Raw genomic sequence first — 17,273 nt, 5'->3', positions numbered from 1 at the left:
AATATGTTTCAGACAAATCCAGGACTGCTGATAAATATAAATGGGTAGTTGCCAATATTCAAACACATTATAGCAGTATATGTGAACTGAGAAGAAGCTGACACACTCACTCGGGCCGCCATCCCTTCTCCCATACTCCATCAGAGGGATGCCTCGAAAGCAAAATGGAAACTGATGGATCTGGGAAAGTTCACATAAAACTGAGCAGTTCCTGGAGAGAAGGAAGATGGGCGTGTCCAAAGGAGGAGGTATTGGCAAACCAGAGGGAGGAGTATCCTGTGCCTAGCAGGATGAGGCAGCTTAGTTATGCTCTTTCCCCCCAGAATTTCCCCAGACCCACTGTTGCCTTCCCTCGGGCCACTGTGGGGCATAGAATTGGAGCGCCCGTGCAGCTGCTCAGTGTTGCGGGTCCCATCAGTGCCAAGGGAGGGGCTATCCAGGAGGCTGGCACAATGGCCAGCCCTGGAACATTCACTTTCCCCCTCCCACCGCCTCCATGGTGAGGCCCAAGCATCGCAGCCCAGGAGGCAGTGCTCACGGCAGTGTCAACCCCAAACACAGGGTGGTTCTCTGAGAGACAAGAATTGGGAGTGCGGGGCACCCCACCCAGAAGAAGACTGACAGGGAAAAACAGGCCAGCATGCAAGGAACTCAAGCATTATTAAGATGAAAAAACTCAATAACCAGGTGAAGCAGGATGAAGAAAAAAGAAAAATAACAGAACTTTTTTTTAAAGGCATATGTTGGGGGCGCCTGGGTGGCTCAGTCGGTTAAGCATCTTAATCTTCGTTTCTGCTCAGGTCATGATCTCATGGTCATGAGATGGAGCCCCAGTCCGCTCTGCCATGAGTGTGGAGCCTGCTTGAGATTCACTCTCTCCTCTCCCTCTGCCCCTCCCAGCCCCCCCCCCACTCACACATGCGCGTGTGCACTCTCTCTCTCTCAAAATACAAATAAATAAAAAGGCATAAGTCTAAGATATAAGAAAGAGCACGGAAGTTACTGGTGGTGTTCTATATTTTTTAAGCTAGGAGGTGAGTACAAGTAAATTTATTATATTCTCTTAATTTTATACATATGTTATAAATACTTAATATGTAACTACTTTTTAATTATTTCTAAAAACAAAGGAAGATCAGATAGCTTTGTGGAAGCTACCAACGGGAAAAGATTTTGTGACCTTGGAGAAAAAAATCAATCTACAAAATTGTCATTAACTCCCCTCCAACCCCCACAAAAAACCCTCTGACTCTGAGGGATGTGTTCTTGGACCTCATGAATGAATCTGAGAAACACTGCATTATTAGTTCATCTTAATTTTTAAAGCATATGTCAATTTTAAATTGCCACGGCATAAATTTTCGACAGCAAAGAGAGATCTCATCTTTAATAACTGGTTAACAAATATTTTTAGAGTATCATCAAAATATAAATCTGAAATTTAAAATTTGTCATGGAACTTTTCACTCCCAAGAGAACATCCACAGAGCCCAGGGTACACAGACCCTAGTTTGAGAAATACCAAGAATTCTGGAAGAGTTGCAGTTACAAGACCAAGTTCCAACATGCTTTTTCAAGGAGAAAAAGTAATGGTCAATAATCCTGATAACTTAAGATGAAATAATATGTTTGTAAATACGCACAGAGGCGTATTTATGTATACAGCTTACCGTTTGCTAAGGCGAAACTGTGGAGTCAACTAAACCACACACCCAGATAAACCAATGTCATACGATATGAGTCAGCTAGAACTGTTGAAAAATAAAAACAGAAAGTAAGAGGCAACATAAGACATTAATTAACGTGATGTTAATGAGAAATGGAAATAGTGTGGTATTACAAGGCATCGATAAATATTTGTTGAATGTGGTTGGGTGGTTCAGGTCCAAACTGTAGTGTTACTAAGTGTCTCACATCTTCCTTTCTGATCACCCCACCTTCAGCAGAATTTCACTTCAGTGAGTCTTTTAAGGGTCCTCACACCTGCCCGGGATGGCCCGCCCTGGCTTTCTTTTCCCACCCACCAAAGGAACCACTGGGAACCCTACCCAGGTTGGCACCATTGCCCGTTCACCTTCCACAGTGCCTCTGTGAATTGCTGTTGTGTCCTTCCCCTTCACAAGTCTGCACCCAAGGCTGTAGAGACCCCTCATTTCTGTCTCAGACGAGCTTCTCCGAACAGTTTGGCCCCATAAGACAAGGTCAGGCATGATGCCCTCTCAACTTTGCTGGTCCTTCTCGCACTGTCTGTGTGGGTTACTCACCAGACAGTCTGATGCTGTCTTTATATGGAGGTCTTTTGATCCCTGCTATACTCTGTGCACACAGCCTGTTCTTCCTCACACTTGACATTGTCCAGCGCCTCCAGTGGCAAGCCTGGGGGAGGCCGTGGTCGTTTGATGAGTTCTCAAGAGTTCCAGGTTCTGCCTTACACCTCTTTACACGCCCAGCCCCTAGCCTGCTTAGAAGAATATCTGCCACTTAAAAGTCATTCACTTAATGATTGTGAAAGCACTTAGCAGTGAAAATGCTTACATCACATAATGCAGCTGGACTTTTTAGCTAGATTCGATTTAGCATTAAGTCAGGTGGAAACTTGAGATGATCGTCTCTCTTTCCTTCACTACTTTCCTCTCCCCTCAAAATCAACGCACCTCAGCCTGTTTTGTTGGAGATTGTAGGAAACATTTTTAAATGGGTAAGAGCATGGGTTTCAAAATTAGATAGCTCTGGGTTCAATTCCAACACTTGCTAGCCTGTACGAACTTGTGCAGGTTGAATAACTTTGCAAAGCCTTGGGTTTCTAGGCCATAAAATAGGGATAATAAGTACCTGCCTCATATGAATAGTGCCATAATTAAATGAGATAAAGCCTATAAATACTTTGGCAGGCTTGGTGTCTGTTTCCTAACGATGGGAAAAGCAGGATAGTATCACCACTGTCGTAATGTTGTAGGCAAGTCCCACCTGTTAACCTATTCAGTCATCCCAACGACCCACGTTGTAGGTTTACTGTAGTAGTAGTTTACAGGTGAGGAAATAGCAGAGAGGTTAAGCCACTGGCTCATGGTCACACAGCTAGTAAATGCCCTTAATAAACATTAATGATTATTATTTTAAATGTTTGATTTCGTGGTGTAGCTCTTCATTTCTGGCCTCAGTCTGTACTAACTCACCGCTCCTGTTTCCTTGCAGGTGACTATCCTGCCCCCAGAGCTGTCCTCACAGGCCATGACCATGAAGTTGTCTGTGTTTCTGTCTGTGCAGAACTTGGACTTGTTATCAGTGGTGCTAAAGGTCAGAAGGCATTTCTTTCATTTTAGCTCTTTATAAACTGTACTATTTTCTCAAGGTAACCATGATTTATGATTTAGTTCCTTTAGGAGGCTCTCTATAGACCATGGAATCCCTGGGCCTTTGCAACTGTTTTGTTTTATTGTTAATATTTACTAGTACGAATATGGAATATACATAAAATCTGATGTAGTATTTTGGGGTCACCAGCGTTCTAGCCAGAACACTGCTAAATTAAACTACAGCACGTCCCTCCAATGCAGCCATTAAAAATAACGTACAAAAGATGGGGAAGGTATCCGTGAGGCAGTGGGCATCCTGGGGCGTCAAGTTGCTTCTCAGACACAGCCTTGGACCCACGTCCCTCCAGAAGCCCCTTCCTTCATAAGGCCTGGGGCTGTGTAGAGGTTGGTGAGAAAGGAAACATGATCACTTAGGGGTTTTTGACTTTTTGTAGAAGTGTTCTTACAGGCAAAGTCAGGAAACTGGGATTCTGATTCTGGATCAGACGCCCAGCTCTCCGTGGTGAGGCTCTGGGGCAGGAAGGAGCCTGATGCTGGGAGAAACTGCTAGAAGATGAGAGGGGCTGAGCGGGTACTGTTGCGGCAGAGTTAGGGCCGGTGGCACAGGGATTTGCCACGTGTGTTTTATTCCGAGCGCAGTGGGAACCCACTGAAGTTTTTTAGAGCAAAGTGACGTGATGATCAGATTTGGTTTTCAGGAGCTCATCCTGGCTGCTTTATGGAGAACGGATATAATGTCTGAAGGTTAGGGACTGTGTTTTTTCACTTTCATGTCTAAGAGTAAATGGCCCTGTGGGCACACAGGATATTTTCAATAAATGTCTTTTTAATTAAAAAAAAAGAACAACAATATGTATAATATTATTCTATCCTGTAAAGTGAAAAGGAAAAGAAAATAAAGACACATAGTAGGTATAGGAAGAATACGGTATTTTCCAAAGGTGATGGGTGATATTAGAGGTGATTGCTATTTTCTTTTTCTCCCTAATTTTCTGTATTTTCTATCACTTTAGTAACCAGGAAAAAAATGTAGGTATAGCCTTATAATGCCGCTTGTTTTGTAAACTACGTATCTACTGGAGTCAATTGGAAAATAGAAATGTAATTCGTTAACTGTCTTTGTGAGGTTGTTTTCTTGGCGGGCGGGTAATACCAAAACCATATTAACCAGTTATTTCTATCAATTTGACTAGTGAAATTTTTATCTTATCAACACAATTTCTACCAGGGGTAAAAAACATCAGAGCAAAATAAGTCACTCCCCATCCTACTTTTGCACTCTTGCCTCACTGTTCATATCTACAGACAAGAAGTGTTTCTGTAGTCTGAATTACTTGATTAAGTATCTTAATTTCACCTTTTATATTTTGTGTATGGACTACAGAGGCGGTAAAACTCATTTGATAGTAATGTATTTATGTGGCACCATGTTAAAGTTTTGATGATACTCAAGAAAATTAGCAGTTGTTTTGATAATTCTCCTAAACTTTTGAAAAACACAAACTAAAAAAACTTCCAAAAACACAAACTAAAAAAACTTTGAGACATACAATCTTCTGTTGTCACATTGTCTATGAAGTGTATCCTTTTTTATGAGTATTATCTCATGAAGAAAAAGACCAAGCCTTTCCCTAGATCAAAAGTTGGGAAGATCTGGGGGCGCCTGGGTGGCACAGCGGTTAAGCGTCTGCCTTCGGCTCAGGGTGTGATCCCGGTGTTCTGGGATCGAGCCCCACATCAGGCTCCTCAGCTATGAGCCTGCTTCTTCCTCTCCCACTCCCCCTGCTTGTGTTCCCTCTCTAGCTGGCTGTCTCTATCTCTGTCAAATAAATAAATAAAATCTTTAAAAAAAAAAAAAGTTGGAAAGATCTGTGTGTGTTAACAGCTCCCTGTATTTGATCTGTTTATTTTCTTTGTACATATGTATTTTTTAAATTTAAATTCAATTAGCCAACATAATACATCATTAGTCTCAGACGTAGTGTTCCGTGATTCATCAGTTGCATATATGATCCGTTTAAATATACCATCAGTGCTTGGCTTCTGCCAGCCTTACTTTTCTTTTCTGCCTTCTTGTAACGAATCAGAGCGTACGCGCCCAGGTAGGGTTTGTGGGTTAGTGAGAGCGCCTATGTGACTTGTCGTCATGAATGACTCTGGCCATGGATATCCTCCTTCTGCAGAGGGCCCTTGCCTTGTCCACACCATCACTGGAGATTTGCTGCGAGCCCTTGAAGGACCAGAAAACTGCTTGTTCCCACGCTTGATTTCCGTCTCTAGTGAAGGCCACTGTATCATATACTATGAACGAGGGCGATTCAGCAATTTCAGCATTAACGGGAAGCTTTTGGCTCAGATGGAGATCAACGATTCAACCCGGGTAAGTCTGCATGTTCAGGGCTAAACAGGGACGGAAGCCGCGAGATTGATTGACTATCTTACATTAAACGATTTGTAATGGAATTTCTCTGGTATCCTGATAAATAAGTGTGTGCTGGTTTGTTTTTTAAGATATTATTTATTTATTTATTTATTTATTTATTTATTTATTTAAGAGAGAGAGCATAAACAGGGTGGGGGGCAGAAGGAGAGGGAGAAGCAGACTCCCCGCTGAGTGGGAGGGGGACTCGAGGGGGGGCTTGATTGAGGGGATTGGAGGGTACCCTGAGATCATGACCTGAGCTGAAGGCAGAAGCTTAACCAACTGAGCCACCCAGGCGCCCCAAATGTATTCTGGTTTTAAAAGCATGTAAATTCATGTAGATGGATGCTTTGAACAAACCCAAAGTTTATTTAATCCCAAGTAGTTAACGCAGTGAATTAGATTTTAGAGATGATAGCTTTTGTTTGATTAGAGGTCAGACCCCTAAGGAGATTTTTCTTCGGCTTCTTTATAAACAGTGCTGCACCCCCTGACATTAAAAGTGAGTTTATTGTCAAAGAATCTTACCTTTAGAGCCCCAGACCAAAATTACATGTACCAGATTGCCCTTCACTCATAAATGAATTGTGATCGTTGGTTTATCATTACTAAAACTGTTTTGAAATATGCTTCTGCCATTTGTTCTGAAAGTCTTGACATTGTTAATATTCAGGACTTAACAAAACATCATGTTACTTAATTCTGAAGTTCTTCCTGAATTAGATTGATAATATTCTCTTTGGGACTTCTGTTATTTTGTAACCTTAATTGGTTTTAATAAGATCCTTTGTTTATGTAAGAACTCTGATGAATTCCACATTGCAAATTCTGTGGTCTGGACTTCAGGCAACTTGGACAAATGGCTAAAAGCAGATAATAATTACGAGGGAACTGTATCGAGGGCTTTTCAGTAATGACCATTGACCATCTGGGAAAAACTGAGAGAAGTTCTTGTTTTTCTGCCTTTTCTGAAGGCCATTCTCCTGAGTAGCGATGGCCAGAACTTGGTGACCGGAGGGGACAATGGTGTGGTGGAGGTGTGGCAGGCCTGTGACTTCAAGCAGCTGTACATTTACCCTGGATGTGATGCCGGCATTAGAGCAATGGACTTGTCCCATGACCAGAGGTAAGCCCCCTCAGGGAGAAATGTAATCACGTGAAGACTGTCACTGAAAGTTCTTTACGTTCTACCAAGGGTGAAATGTGCTGTGAATAAAATTCCAGCACCCAGATGGAAGAAAGTCTAGCACAGAAAAGGGTAAATGGAGGAGGGGAGTAAGTTCTCTAAGAAACGCTTCTGGTAAGAAGAAAACAGAGGAAAAGAGTAGGAGGGGGAGGGGGGCGGAAAAAAGAAGAAATGATTCTGACGTAGAACAGGCACGTCCAGACACTGCCCAAAACGAATTATTCCCACCAACATGTCTGTTCTAAGATCCTCACCTCGTCTCAGGCCCCCGGCTTCCACTCTGAGAAGGAGATCCATGCTTCTCAGCACAGGTGTGTTTCAGCATGAGGCATATTTTGTAGCACTTTCCAGCAGAGCTGGCCTCTGTTTGAAAAAGGTACAAAACACTCACCTGTTACTGAAACAATCCCCCACTTTCTTATCCACCCATTTCTCATTTATGTTATTTTGCTATATGTTATATATTTCCCTGAAACACTACAATCTTTTTTTTTTTTTTAAAAATTGTCATGAAAGTTAATTAATTACTAGGATTTTCCATTGTTCCTCAGTTGGCAAGAGGATTTTACTACTTCCTAAAACTCACTTCGGGGTTTACTATAAAGTGAAAAGGATATTTGGAATATGAAGTCTAAAATTTCTAAATTTAAAAGATTTTAAACTCTGTAATCTTAGTGTGGTATGTAATTTCTTCTTTTTGCTGTATATGTAACAAATAAGAAAAGCTTATTAACCAACTTTTTTCAACTGTATGTATATTCTTTATAAAGATACGGGTTTCAAAATATTATAAATATTAAGGCTATATCACAAACTTAACAAAGCAGCTACCCAGTCTAGTAAAATGGCACTGAAGTTATCAATAAAAGCAACATAATTTAATTTGGTTTGGGGAAGGGATAGGTTTGACCTGTAGCCCAGCCTGTCTTTAAAGAAAACTTAAGCAGTATTCCAGAATGCTGTAGTCCATAGTCATGAGTAAATGCGGACGCTTTATTGTGTAATTATGTGTATATACATGAGGGTTTCTAAAGTACTTGAAATAAAGTATTTGAAATTGTGTTTTTAAATAGTTTAAATGTTCTCCCTGACATTCTTACTCATTCATGTATCCGTGCTGCAAACATTCTCTTCCACCATCATAGATTAAGCACCACCAAGTACCAAGATTCCTGACCCCCTCGGAGCTCAAATAATCGTAATAATTGTACGGGAGAAGCAGGGACAGCATGTCAGGAGAAGGAAGTGATTGACTTTTCCGGATGGGTGAGGAGGGCAAGAGAGGCTTTATTCACTAGGCATCAGGAGAAATGGTAGGCAGGGAGCGTCTGCAGTCACAGTCGTGTCAGGGGTCTCCAAAGAGGAGTGAAGAAAGACCCTGATCAAGTTTCTATTTCTATTTCGATCTCGTCCCTGATTTCCAGTATTCTTGTGTCTCATAATGTCCCTGCCACGGTAGAGCAGTGGCACATGCGCAGAAGCGATACACATACCGAGGACGCTTAGTCGCGAGCGTTTATCTGATGAGCGGACTGATCCAAAGCTAAGCAACACTTGGTCTGGCAGTCCCGGTCTGCCGAGCAGGATTGATTCAAGTTCTCCCAGGAGAACCAGGAACAAATTGTAATCCTGTGTCGATGCCCACAAAACTAAGACCCAGGGGGGCTCAGAGATCGTGATACCGCCTAGTAGCCAGTAGCGACCACATCGGTGAGTTCGCTCACTCTTAACTGCCGTCTCTGCTTTTCCAGGACGCTGATCACCGGCATGGCTTCTGGTAGCATTGTAGCTTTTAATATAGATTTTAATCGGTGGCATTATGAGCATCAGAACAGATACTGAAGACAGAAGAAGAGCCAAAAGCCAAGTCAAAGCTGAGAGCACAAGTGCTGCATGGAAAGGCAATATCTCTGGTGGAGAAAACTCGTCTACATCGACCTCCGCTTGTACATTCCATCACACCCAGCAATAGCTGTACATTGTAGTCAGCAGCCATTTTACTTTGTGTGTTTTTTCACGACTGAACACCAGCTGCTACCAAGCAAGCTTATATCATGTAAATTATATGAATTAGGAGATGTTTTGGTAATTATTTCATATATTGTTGTTTATTGAGAAAAGGTAGTAGGACGCGTCACAAGAGACTTTTGACAATTCTGAGGAACCTTGTGTCCAGTTGTTACAAAGTTTAAGCTTTGAACCTAACCTGCATCCCATTTCCAGCCTCTTTTCAAGCTGAGAAAAAAAAAAAAAAAACACGTTTGATACTTTGTACATCAGATGCATCTTATTTAAAGGGATACTTTTGTAAAAGTAAAACCTTGTATAAAGAACAAAACGTTTCTTAATTTTATTGTGGAGTTACAACTTGCATGTTCTTTAATCCTGATGTCTTGATGGAACAGGTGCATTCACACTATGAAACAGAAAGATCTGTCCAAGGACACAGCTTGTATGAAAGGGTTGAATTTGGGCTCAATCAGTAATTTTTGACATTTTCACCAAAATATGGTTTGCACTTTTTAATCTAAATTCATCCCTTCTAAGTGAAATTTGCTCATAAAGCATTTGGATACTAAGCCATTATTTGCCATTTTTGCTACTTTATACAAAGAAAATTCAGCCCTACCCTTCATAATTTGAAGACACAGCAGAAAGGGGGCTTAGGGATGAGGTCTTGGTTTTTATTGTATAAATAGGAGTCACGATCGTTAGTTCCATAGTAATGACTTCCCAACTCCTGGACATCTCTTCCAGAATTATCCTGCTGGCTTAGCGTGTGTACATTAGGGGAGGAGAATCTGATGCTAACTCTTTTTGGTTTGGTTTTTGTTTTTGTTTTTTCCCTCTTTGGTTCTCGAATAGTTTAGTTTCTTTAATAACGAGTCAGACTTTATTATAACAATAACTGAGGTTATTCTTTTAGGTTCTTGTGCAATTCTCACCCGAAGCCACATTCTTAGCCTAAGGCACTTCATCTTTTATGATATAAAATGATGGGTATCAAATGATTTTCCATACCTTGTACTGATCAAGTTATACACCCAGGGGTATATACACTTTATTCATGTTTCTTCTTTGTATATTTGGTGGCTGTATCGTCATAGATGTACATATTGTGTCGGTAGGGCTATGAGGCATGTTCCAGGAATGTAATTTTCTCAGAATTTATACTCACTTGCAGTCATTTATTTAAAAAGATACAACAAGATAATGGGTTCTTTGTATTGGCACTTTGCACCAGAAACATATCATTATTTATTGACGTGATTACTTATTTGTCATCCACCTTGTATTAGTAAGTTTTAGCACTGAATTCCTTCTTCATTGTTGTTTGTATTTATGATATTCTGAAATTCTGGGGGATCAGCGTAATGATTAAGTTATTCATCACCAGGCTGTAAGCAATATCTTGAGTTTGTAGCTTAGAATTTGGAGGATACCGAACATCTGGAAGACAAGTTCATTTCATCTTGAGATCATGGTGAAATATTTTGGATATATAAATTCCTTAAGCTATTGTAACCATGTTTTATTGCAAAGATGTAAAATATGCCAGATGTGTGTGAGTTGGAAATCAAAAAAAGAAAAATAAAATATGCAAAGAATTCACTGATTGTTTCACATTTCATTGGACACTTCACTAACATGCATTCATTATGTTGTCATACAAGTTGAAGAAATCAACATCACCTCATATAAAGGCCTACGGCATCTCAAAACATGAAGTAGAGTCCTAATGAGGTTCCGTAATTTGCTGAAACATGAGCTTCTCTGCTTGACGATCTGGCAGGGATTTGGGGCAACAGTGACCAGAGGGAAACAGCCCGGTTGTTTCTTCCACTTAATCCACTTTTTGGATCATTTTTATTTTATTTAAAAGGAACTAAACGCAGGTGATGGTGAAGAGTATAATTGCTCGTTACATGACTATTATCAAATAATGCTGTTCTCATCTGAATCATGCTTTCTAGAATTTGTCATGGGCCAGGCACAACACAGGCAGGGACTGAGCAACCCGCCGGAGCACAGCAGCTGCCGGCAGGGCAGGGGGTGGGCGAGGGGGTTGCCGAGGGGGCTCGGTCACTCTGGTTCGGCGCGGGCAGTGGGGTAGCAGTCCAGCCAGCCCACGGAGTGACAGAACTGCAAGCAAGCTTCCATCTGCAGACTCAAGACCAAAAGGACAACCAACAGCAGCCTGAGAAAGGCTTGCTCCTATCACTCTCCACCCTGTCCCCCAGCCAGACATCTGTCAGTCATCAGAAGCCCAGCCGGCTCCCTCAAACCAGCCTCCTGGCAGCCCATCAGTCACTCAGGCCGGCTACCGGCAGCTCTTTAAACCAACTCCCCGCTTCTAGAACCATCATCTGAACTGTCATGGAAACCTGACCGGTATCGGAGTCTCCAGTCAGACTTTCCCATCATACTTGCCCCTGCTGCCAGAGACTCGGGTTCAAACCACCACCCAATCACCTACCCAGTTATCCCCCTGCTGAGCACCCTGCGCTGGCTTTCAGTATTAAACTCTGGTGGGGGGGGGGGTTGCCTGGGGAGCTTAATTTTAAGAGCAGAACCTAGGCCCCATCCCTCCCAGGTGATTCCAATGTGGGTCATTCTCGGGCACAGTTTCAACAACACTCATGTGAGGGATGAAATCGAAACTCAGTAACTAAGCACAGAAGTCCTTCAGGAGAGACAGAGTCTCATTATCCCTCCCCCGGCACCCTGCGCCTCCGGGGAACCCACCTATTTACAAGTCCCTGAGAACTTCCCTGTGCCTTGGACCCTAGTGTTCCCCAGCCAGAGAGCACCTCGTTGCCTTTACTCTCCGGTGAACTTGCCACAAATGGACCTAAACCAACACGGTCACGGACGGCCTTTGGCAGGTAAAGGTAGTACCCAAACCCCACGTGCGCTATATTATGATGCAAGACATTCTCAGGACCAAATTCTGCCACGTGTGGAGAGACTTTTTAACCAGTGTGGAGCCCAACGTGGGGCGTGAACTCGTGACCCTGAGATCAAGGCCTGAGCTGAGATCAAGAGTCACGCACTCAACCAACTGCACCACCCAAGTGCCCTTTTCACCAAACGTATTTTAGCAGGCCAGTATAAGACAAGCATAGAATTCTTCCGTGAGCTTGGTGAATGCCAGTGCCTTTTTAGATGATCTGACAACCCAGCATTCTAAGAGCAGGGTCCTATTAGCCTTGTGATGCCAACAGAATCCTCCACACCAATCATTTAGGTATCAGCCTCGAGCACCCAAACTAAGGGTATAGACTAACGGCTTCAGTGGATTCCTATACCTGGTTGAGGAGAGGGAGGAAAGGTCTCTAAAATACTGTAGCCGGTGCATATTGAATTCACACATATTAAATACCACTAATTTCATCAATGAGAGACCATTTATAGCATCCTTTATGCTAATTAAGAAGGCAATAATTTCCCCCACTGAAAAGCCGTTCTTAGCATTCACTATCCTAACTTAATAAGTTTCCGGTTTCCTTTGAAATAAGGAAGTTGGAGCTCTGAGCCCTGACTTATATTGAGATCTTGCTGATTAAATGCTCTGGAGTGTAAATCTCTGATCAGAGCCCTGACCACCCCTTAGAATGCAGTATCAATTAGCAAATACTATCACAATGTCTATAGTGGATATTTTCAAGTAAATTACAACATCGTAATACTTCTACCTATTGTTACAGATTCAGCTCAAGTGCTCCCTCCTCTGTGAGGCCTTCCCTGCCTGCTGAGTTAGCTTCCTCAAGCCTGATATGTCCCTCTCACAGCACTGAGTGCTGTGTGGTCATGGCTTACTTGCCTCTCCTCCCTGGCGGCTGTGAGCTTCTTGGGCAATGGCTCTCTCTTATCTTGTATCTTTAGGACAGTGTTGGACTCACACAGATTGTCAATAAATGTAGACTTGCTGAATGTATAATGGATAAATACCAGATCCCCGGGTAAAGTGATAAAGTTGGCTGGGATGCTCAAAAGCCTGCCAGCCTACCTCCGCCCACTGCCTTGGGTTGCCCTCTCCTGCCCTGCTCTGCGGTCCTCCAGAGAGTACCATGCTCCAGTCATCACACTGTCGTGGGCTTTTTCCATCCGGGTTCAAGGAATCACTGATTATAGCAATTCCCATGCTATAAAAGAAGGAATGAAATTTTAAATTACTGCTTTTTACCCACATTCATCCAGTTGGAAAAAAGGGGGGGGGGCTGACAGATGATTTGGGGTAAGAACTTCTCCTGGTATTCTGGTCAGTTCAAGCACGGAAGGGCATGAGCCAATAACTGGGCTCCTCACTCTGGAAGTAAACTGTGAGTTCCCTATCAGCTAAAATGGGCATAACGGCATCCACTTGAATGTTGTTTTTGACAATCAGATTTCACAACGTATGTCTAGCCCCTAGTGGAGCACATGGCTCTCAGTAGAGGCTGGATGGTCACTGCCTTCCACAGTCTAGTGAACATGTTTCATTTCATCCGTTCGGTGTCCTTTCCCTAGTTCTTCTATGCATTGGTGGGAAAGGGGTATTTTCCTCCCTTTCCTGTAATGGGATTTACTGGACCCAATCCTTGGGACCTCCTGGACTCAGGTCTGTCCAACCCTATCACCTCCATTCTGGTGACTCCAGTGATTGGGCAAGGCTTGGTTGGCCAGAGCCTGCCTTGAAATTTATATTCCGAAGTGAGGGAGAGAAGTCTTCTCCTCTGGTGTCACTAATCTCTCACTAAGAAACCAGTGACTGCTAGCAACCATGTTCTCCATTGCACAGAGAAAGGCTGTTTACAACAGGTGAGGATAGATGCATGAGCAATGGAAGATTATATGCCCTCGTCTGCCAGCCACAGCCTGCGAGCACCTAAATTGCCCTCTTTCTTATAGGTGGCCCGATTCTGGACCCCTGCCTTACTTAATGACCAAGAAATACCCCCCCACCTGCCTTAATTAATCAAAGCTGTATTTTCGGTGCTTGAGATCCAGTGAAACACCCTTGGCTAATACAGTCCACTTCCCCCAACTCCCTACCTCTGCTGAAAAAAATGTGACACAACCTACATTTGGTAGTAAAACTAAGCCTCTTCCCAGCCTATAGTAGGAGCCGGCAGTCCCACATTTAGGTAAAGATCCAAGTGAAATGCCTGCTTTTTTCCATCAACAAGTTCTGGGGAGAAGAATACCCTTCTCAACTTTGCTCCTAATAACCAGACATAGATGTTGACTAGAAAAATGCAGACACGAAAGATTACCAGCGGCAGTTTACGTAAGTGCCACACCGGGTGAAGCTGACACGGGCTGTTACAAATCAGAGCGGGGGTAATCTCAGTCACTGCAACCGTGAGGGCCAGGAAGGGGGAGCCTGGGGGGCCCGAGTTCTGTCTTGGGGCTTTAGGCTCTCGCGTGAGCTGGGTGTGCTCCCCAGGGCACTCACTTTGTGAACAGTCACTGAGCTATATGTTCTGTAATTATTTGTGTAGTTGTCTGTATGTTACACTTGAGTAAAAAATCTACTTTAAAAAATTAAAAATATGACCTGCCTCACACTGATTCTTGTGACCACTCCAAATCTATCAGGCCTAAGCTTGTCCCAAAGTCCGAGCCGGCGACCACCGCCAGCAGCAGCCTCTTTCTCCTGTGGTCGGTAGGTCTGCCATCTAGGCCGCCCTGTCTGGATGAGCACTTTTTTTCTTCTAATGACAACCTTGGTTCCAATGCCTTCTCCTCCAGGAAGCCCCCTTGCCCTCACGGTTGGTGTCTGTCTCTCTGCACAGGACTGCTCGCACACATCTCTCCTTTTGCACCCATCTCCCTGTCTCCTCACTGCTCACTGACACGTATCTCCTCTCACTACAAGACAGCTCAACCGTTGGAGTTTTCCTTTTGGTGTCCCAGACATTGAGCACGAAACGGTATCGTCACTGTCATTTATGTGTCTGTCTTTCCCACTGGACTGTGAACCTACATGCTAAGCCCTTGAAAGTGTTGATTGAATGAATGAATAAAGTCAATGCATGGGTCATGCGGGGAAAAAAAATAATAAACTTGGAATTTGGAGCCTCAGGTCTGAGTCCAGCTTCCCCAGCTTCCCCAGCTTCCCAGCTCTGTGACCTTGGGCGGGTGACTGGATGTTTCTGAGGCCGGGCCTTTCAGGTGTATGCGAGATGGAGCCTTTGCGCAGAATGTAGGCTTTGCGAATCATGAAGGCTTACAGAACTGTGAGGCATGACTGCCGAGCAAGGAACCCCCAAGCACCAAGTCAAGTGCTTTTATGACATGGGCAAAACTCACGGCGGAGAGAGGGACTGTAGAACTTTTTGGACGGAATCTGAGCCGGCCACGGAAGAGGCTAGGCAGCAGCTTCCCACCACCACATGCAGACGTAAATTTGGATTTCAGCTCTGTTTAGCACCTAGTAAGAAAGAGAGATTTTGTTTGGCTTAATTCTGGTTGGTTTGTTTATTTTCATAATGCCCCTTCTCAGCCAGTACAGAAACAAAAACAAGAAGCCACTCAACCCCACTGGGAGATCCGACTTCTTAGCCAGGCCTTCTCCGAGCGATGATTCTCTTGGATAATGACACGTTTCCCCTGTTTGCCTCTAGGGCTAAATCCCTGGTAGGGAAAGCTGTGGTTAGAAGCTTGGACGCCTCTGTACAGACTTTCCTCTCCTCTGAAAGCAAGATTCCCATGGGAACTGCTCTGAAAGCTGAGGGGCTTTGGCTGCTGCGGTGGGCCCAGGGGCCCTGCACTAGACAGGTCTGAGCCAGCACTTTCCAGGCAGAAGGTAGCCTTGGGAAGAGTCAAGTTGTCCATGCCTGCAGAGGGCTGGGGGGACAGACCATGGCCCCAAGAGATCCCCCCAGCCCTCCCGCTTTGCCTTACTAGGAAGCTGATGGCCAAAGAGGTCATGACCCCTGCCTCAGTCAGCCATTCATGCAGTAAAAGTGACAGGTCTCCCATCCTGCTCCCCCGCCCGCCATCCAACACCCAAAATAGCCAGAAATGGGACAGCATGGAGAGAGGCTGGGCATCCTTCATGGGGGTTGTGGAGATAAAGACTTTGGGATGAGGGAGGCCCTGGGTACGTACGGCCAGTGTCGACAGCTCCAGGGAAAGGGGAGTCAGTACCCCCCAGAGGGCAATGGGGGGGTAGGCCTCGTATCACCCCATGAAATAAACCAGCACTCCCCAAGCCTGATCTGAAGTCCCAGGATGAAGATACCTTTGGTCTAAAGTGAAATCAGACAAATAAAACCTGGTGAAGGGGTTTGTCCTACAGCTGAAGTCACTCAAACCTTCTTATTCTGAGACTATGCCTTTGTGCTGAACATTTCCTTCTGAATGAAATTAAGGGGAACAGTAAACAACCATTGTTCATGTCTTTCTTGATCAAATAAAGTCAGTGTCCAGAATGCTTTTGAAATGCTATTTCCTGAAATCCCAAAATACTTGACTTAGAGTTGGTATTTGCCCTCAGAAGCAGAGCAGACACAGAAATCCAGGAAGAGGCGGGACACCTGGGTGGCTCAGTCAGCTAAGTGTCTGTCTTTGGTTCCGGTCACAATCCCAGGGTCCTGAGATGGAGCCCTGCTTGGGGCTCCCTGCTCGGTGGGAAGCCTGCTTCTCCCTCTGCCTGCTGCTCCCCCTGCTTGTGCTCTCTAGGTCTCTCTCTTCTGACAAATAAATAAATAAATAAATAAATAAATAAATAAATAAATAAATAAAATATTAAAAAAAGAAGAAAGAAAGAAAGAAAAGAAGAAAGAAAGAAAGAAGAAAGAAAGAAAGAAAGAAAGAAAGAAAGAAAGAAAGAAAGAAAGAAAGAAAGAAAGAAAGAAAGAAAGAAAGAAAGAAAGAAAGAAGGAAAAAGAAAAGGAAACGAAAGAAATCCAGGAAGAGGCCATTCCAAGGCCCAGAGGCCAAAAGTACAGTGGGCAAGACATACCACTGAACCAAACCAAACTAAGCTAGTAAACCAAACCAAACTAACTCTCTCCGGCAGGCTGGTTAAACAGCACTTAGATCCAAATTTATGTCTATTGGACACAGCAGCAAGCCGCTGGCTCAACCCTGCCTACAGAGAACATAGGTTTCATCAAAAATCCCCTGCTGCTCCTGCGAGCCCCCCAAATCTGCACTGCCCCCCCAATCCAGCCCTGAGAGGTGCAGAGCCAGGGGAAGGGGTATGAGCACTCCGAATCCTGGCTCCACAGGCAAATTCTGCCCTCACTTCCCTTCCAGGGTCCTCCTGCAGGAGAAAGAGGCCCCAGAAGCCTTGGAGAAGGAGTCCCTTCCCAACAGCCAGGCTTCTTACAAGCAAAAAACCAGCTCCAGGTCATTA

The 17,273-nt window shown here is 43.9% G+C and overlaps 1 protein-coding gene across 8 annotated transcripts in view; it reads left to right on the top strand.

Annotated features, from left to right (window-relative positions):
* NBEA (neurobeachin) overlaps window positions 1–10,537 on the top strand; it is a 662,067-nt gene extending 651,530 nt beyond the window's left edge. For all 8 annotated transcript variants that reach the window (XM_087865187.1, XM_045796974.2, XM_045796975.2 and 5 more), the window contains 4 exons: window positions 3,196–3,297; window positions 5,501–5,697; window positions 6,714–6,865; window positions 8,677–10,537. In XM_087865187.1, coding sequence (XP_087721313.1) covers window positions 3,196–3,297; window positions 5,501–5,697; window positions 6,714–6,865; window positions 8,677–8,767 — 542 coding nt within the window. In that variant the 3' untranslated portion in view covers window positions 8,768–10,537. The remainder of the gene's footprint in view (window positions 1–3,195; window positions 3,298–5,500; window positions 5,698–6,713; window positions 6,866–8,676) is intronic.
* Window positions 10,538–17,273: the final 6,736 nt, after the last annotated feature.

Source organism: Ursus americanus, chromosome 10 (genome assembly GCF_024610735.1).
Source record: "Ursus americanus isolate L20-20 chromosome 10, mUrsAme1.1.p, whole genome shotgun sequence".
Taxonomy (NCBI): Eukaryota; Metazoa; Chordata; class Mammalia; order Carnivora; family Ursidae; genus Ursus; species Ursus americanus.
The sequence above is the reverse complement of the archived record's forward strand: the minus strand, read 5'-3'. Positions and strand labels throughout refer to the sequence as shown.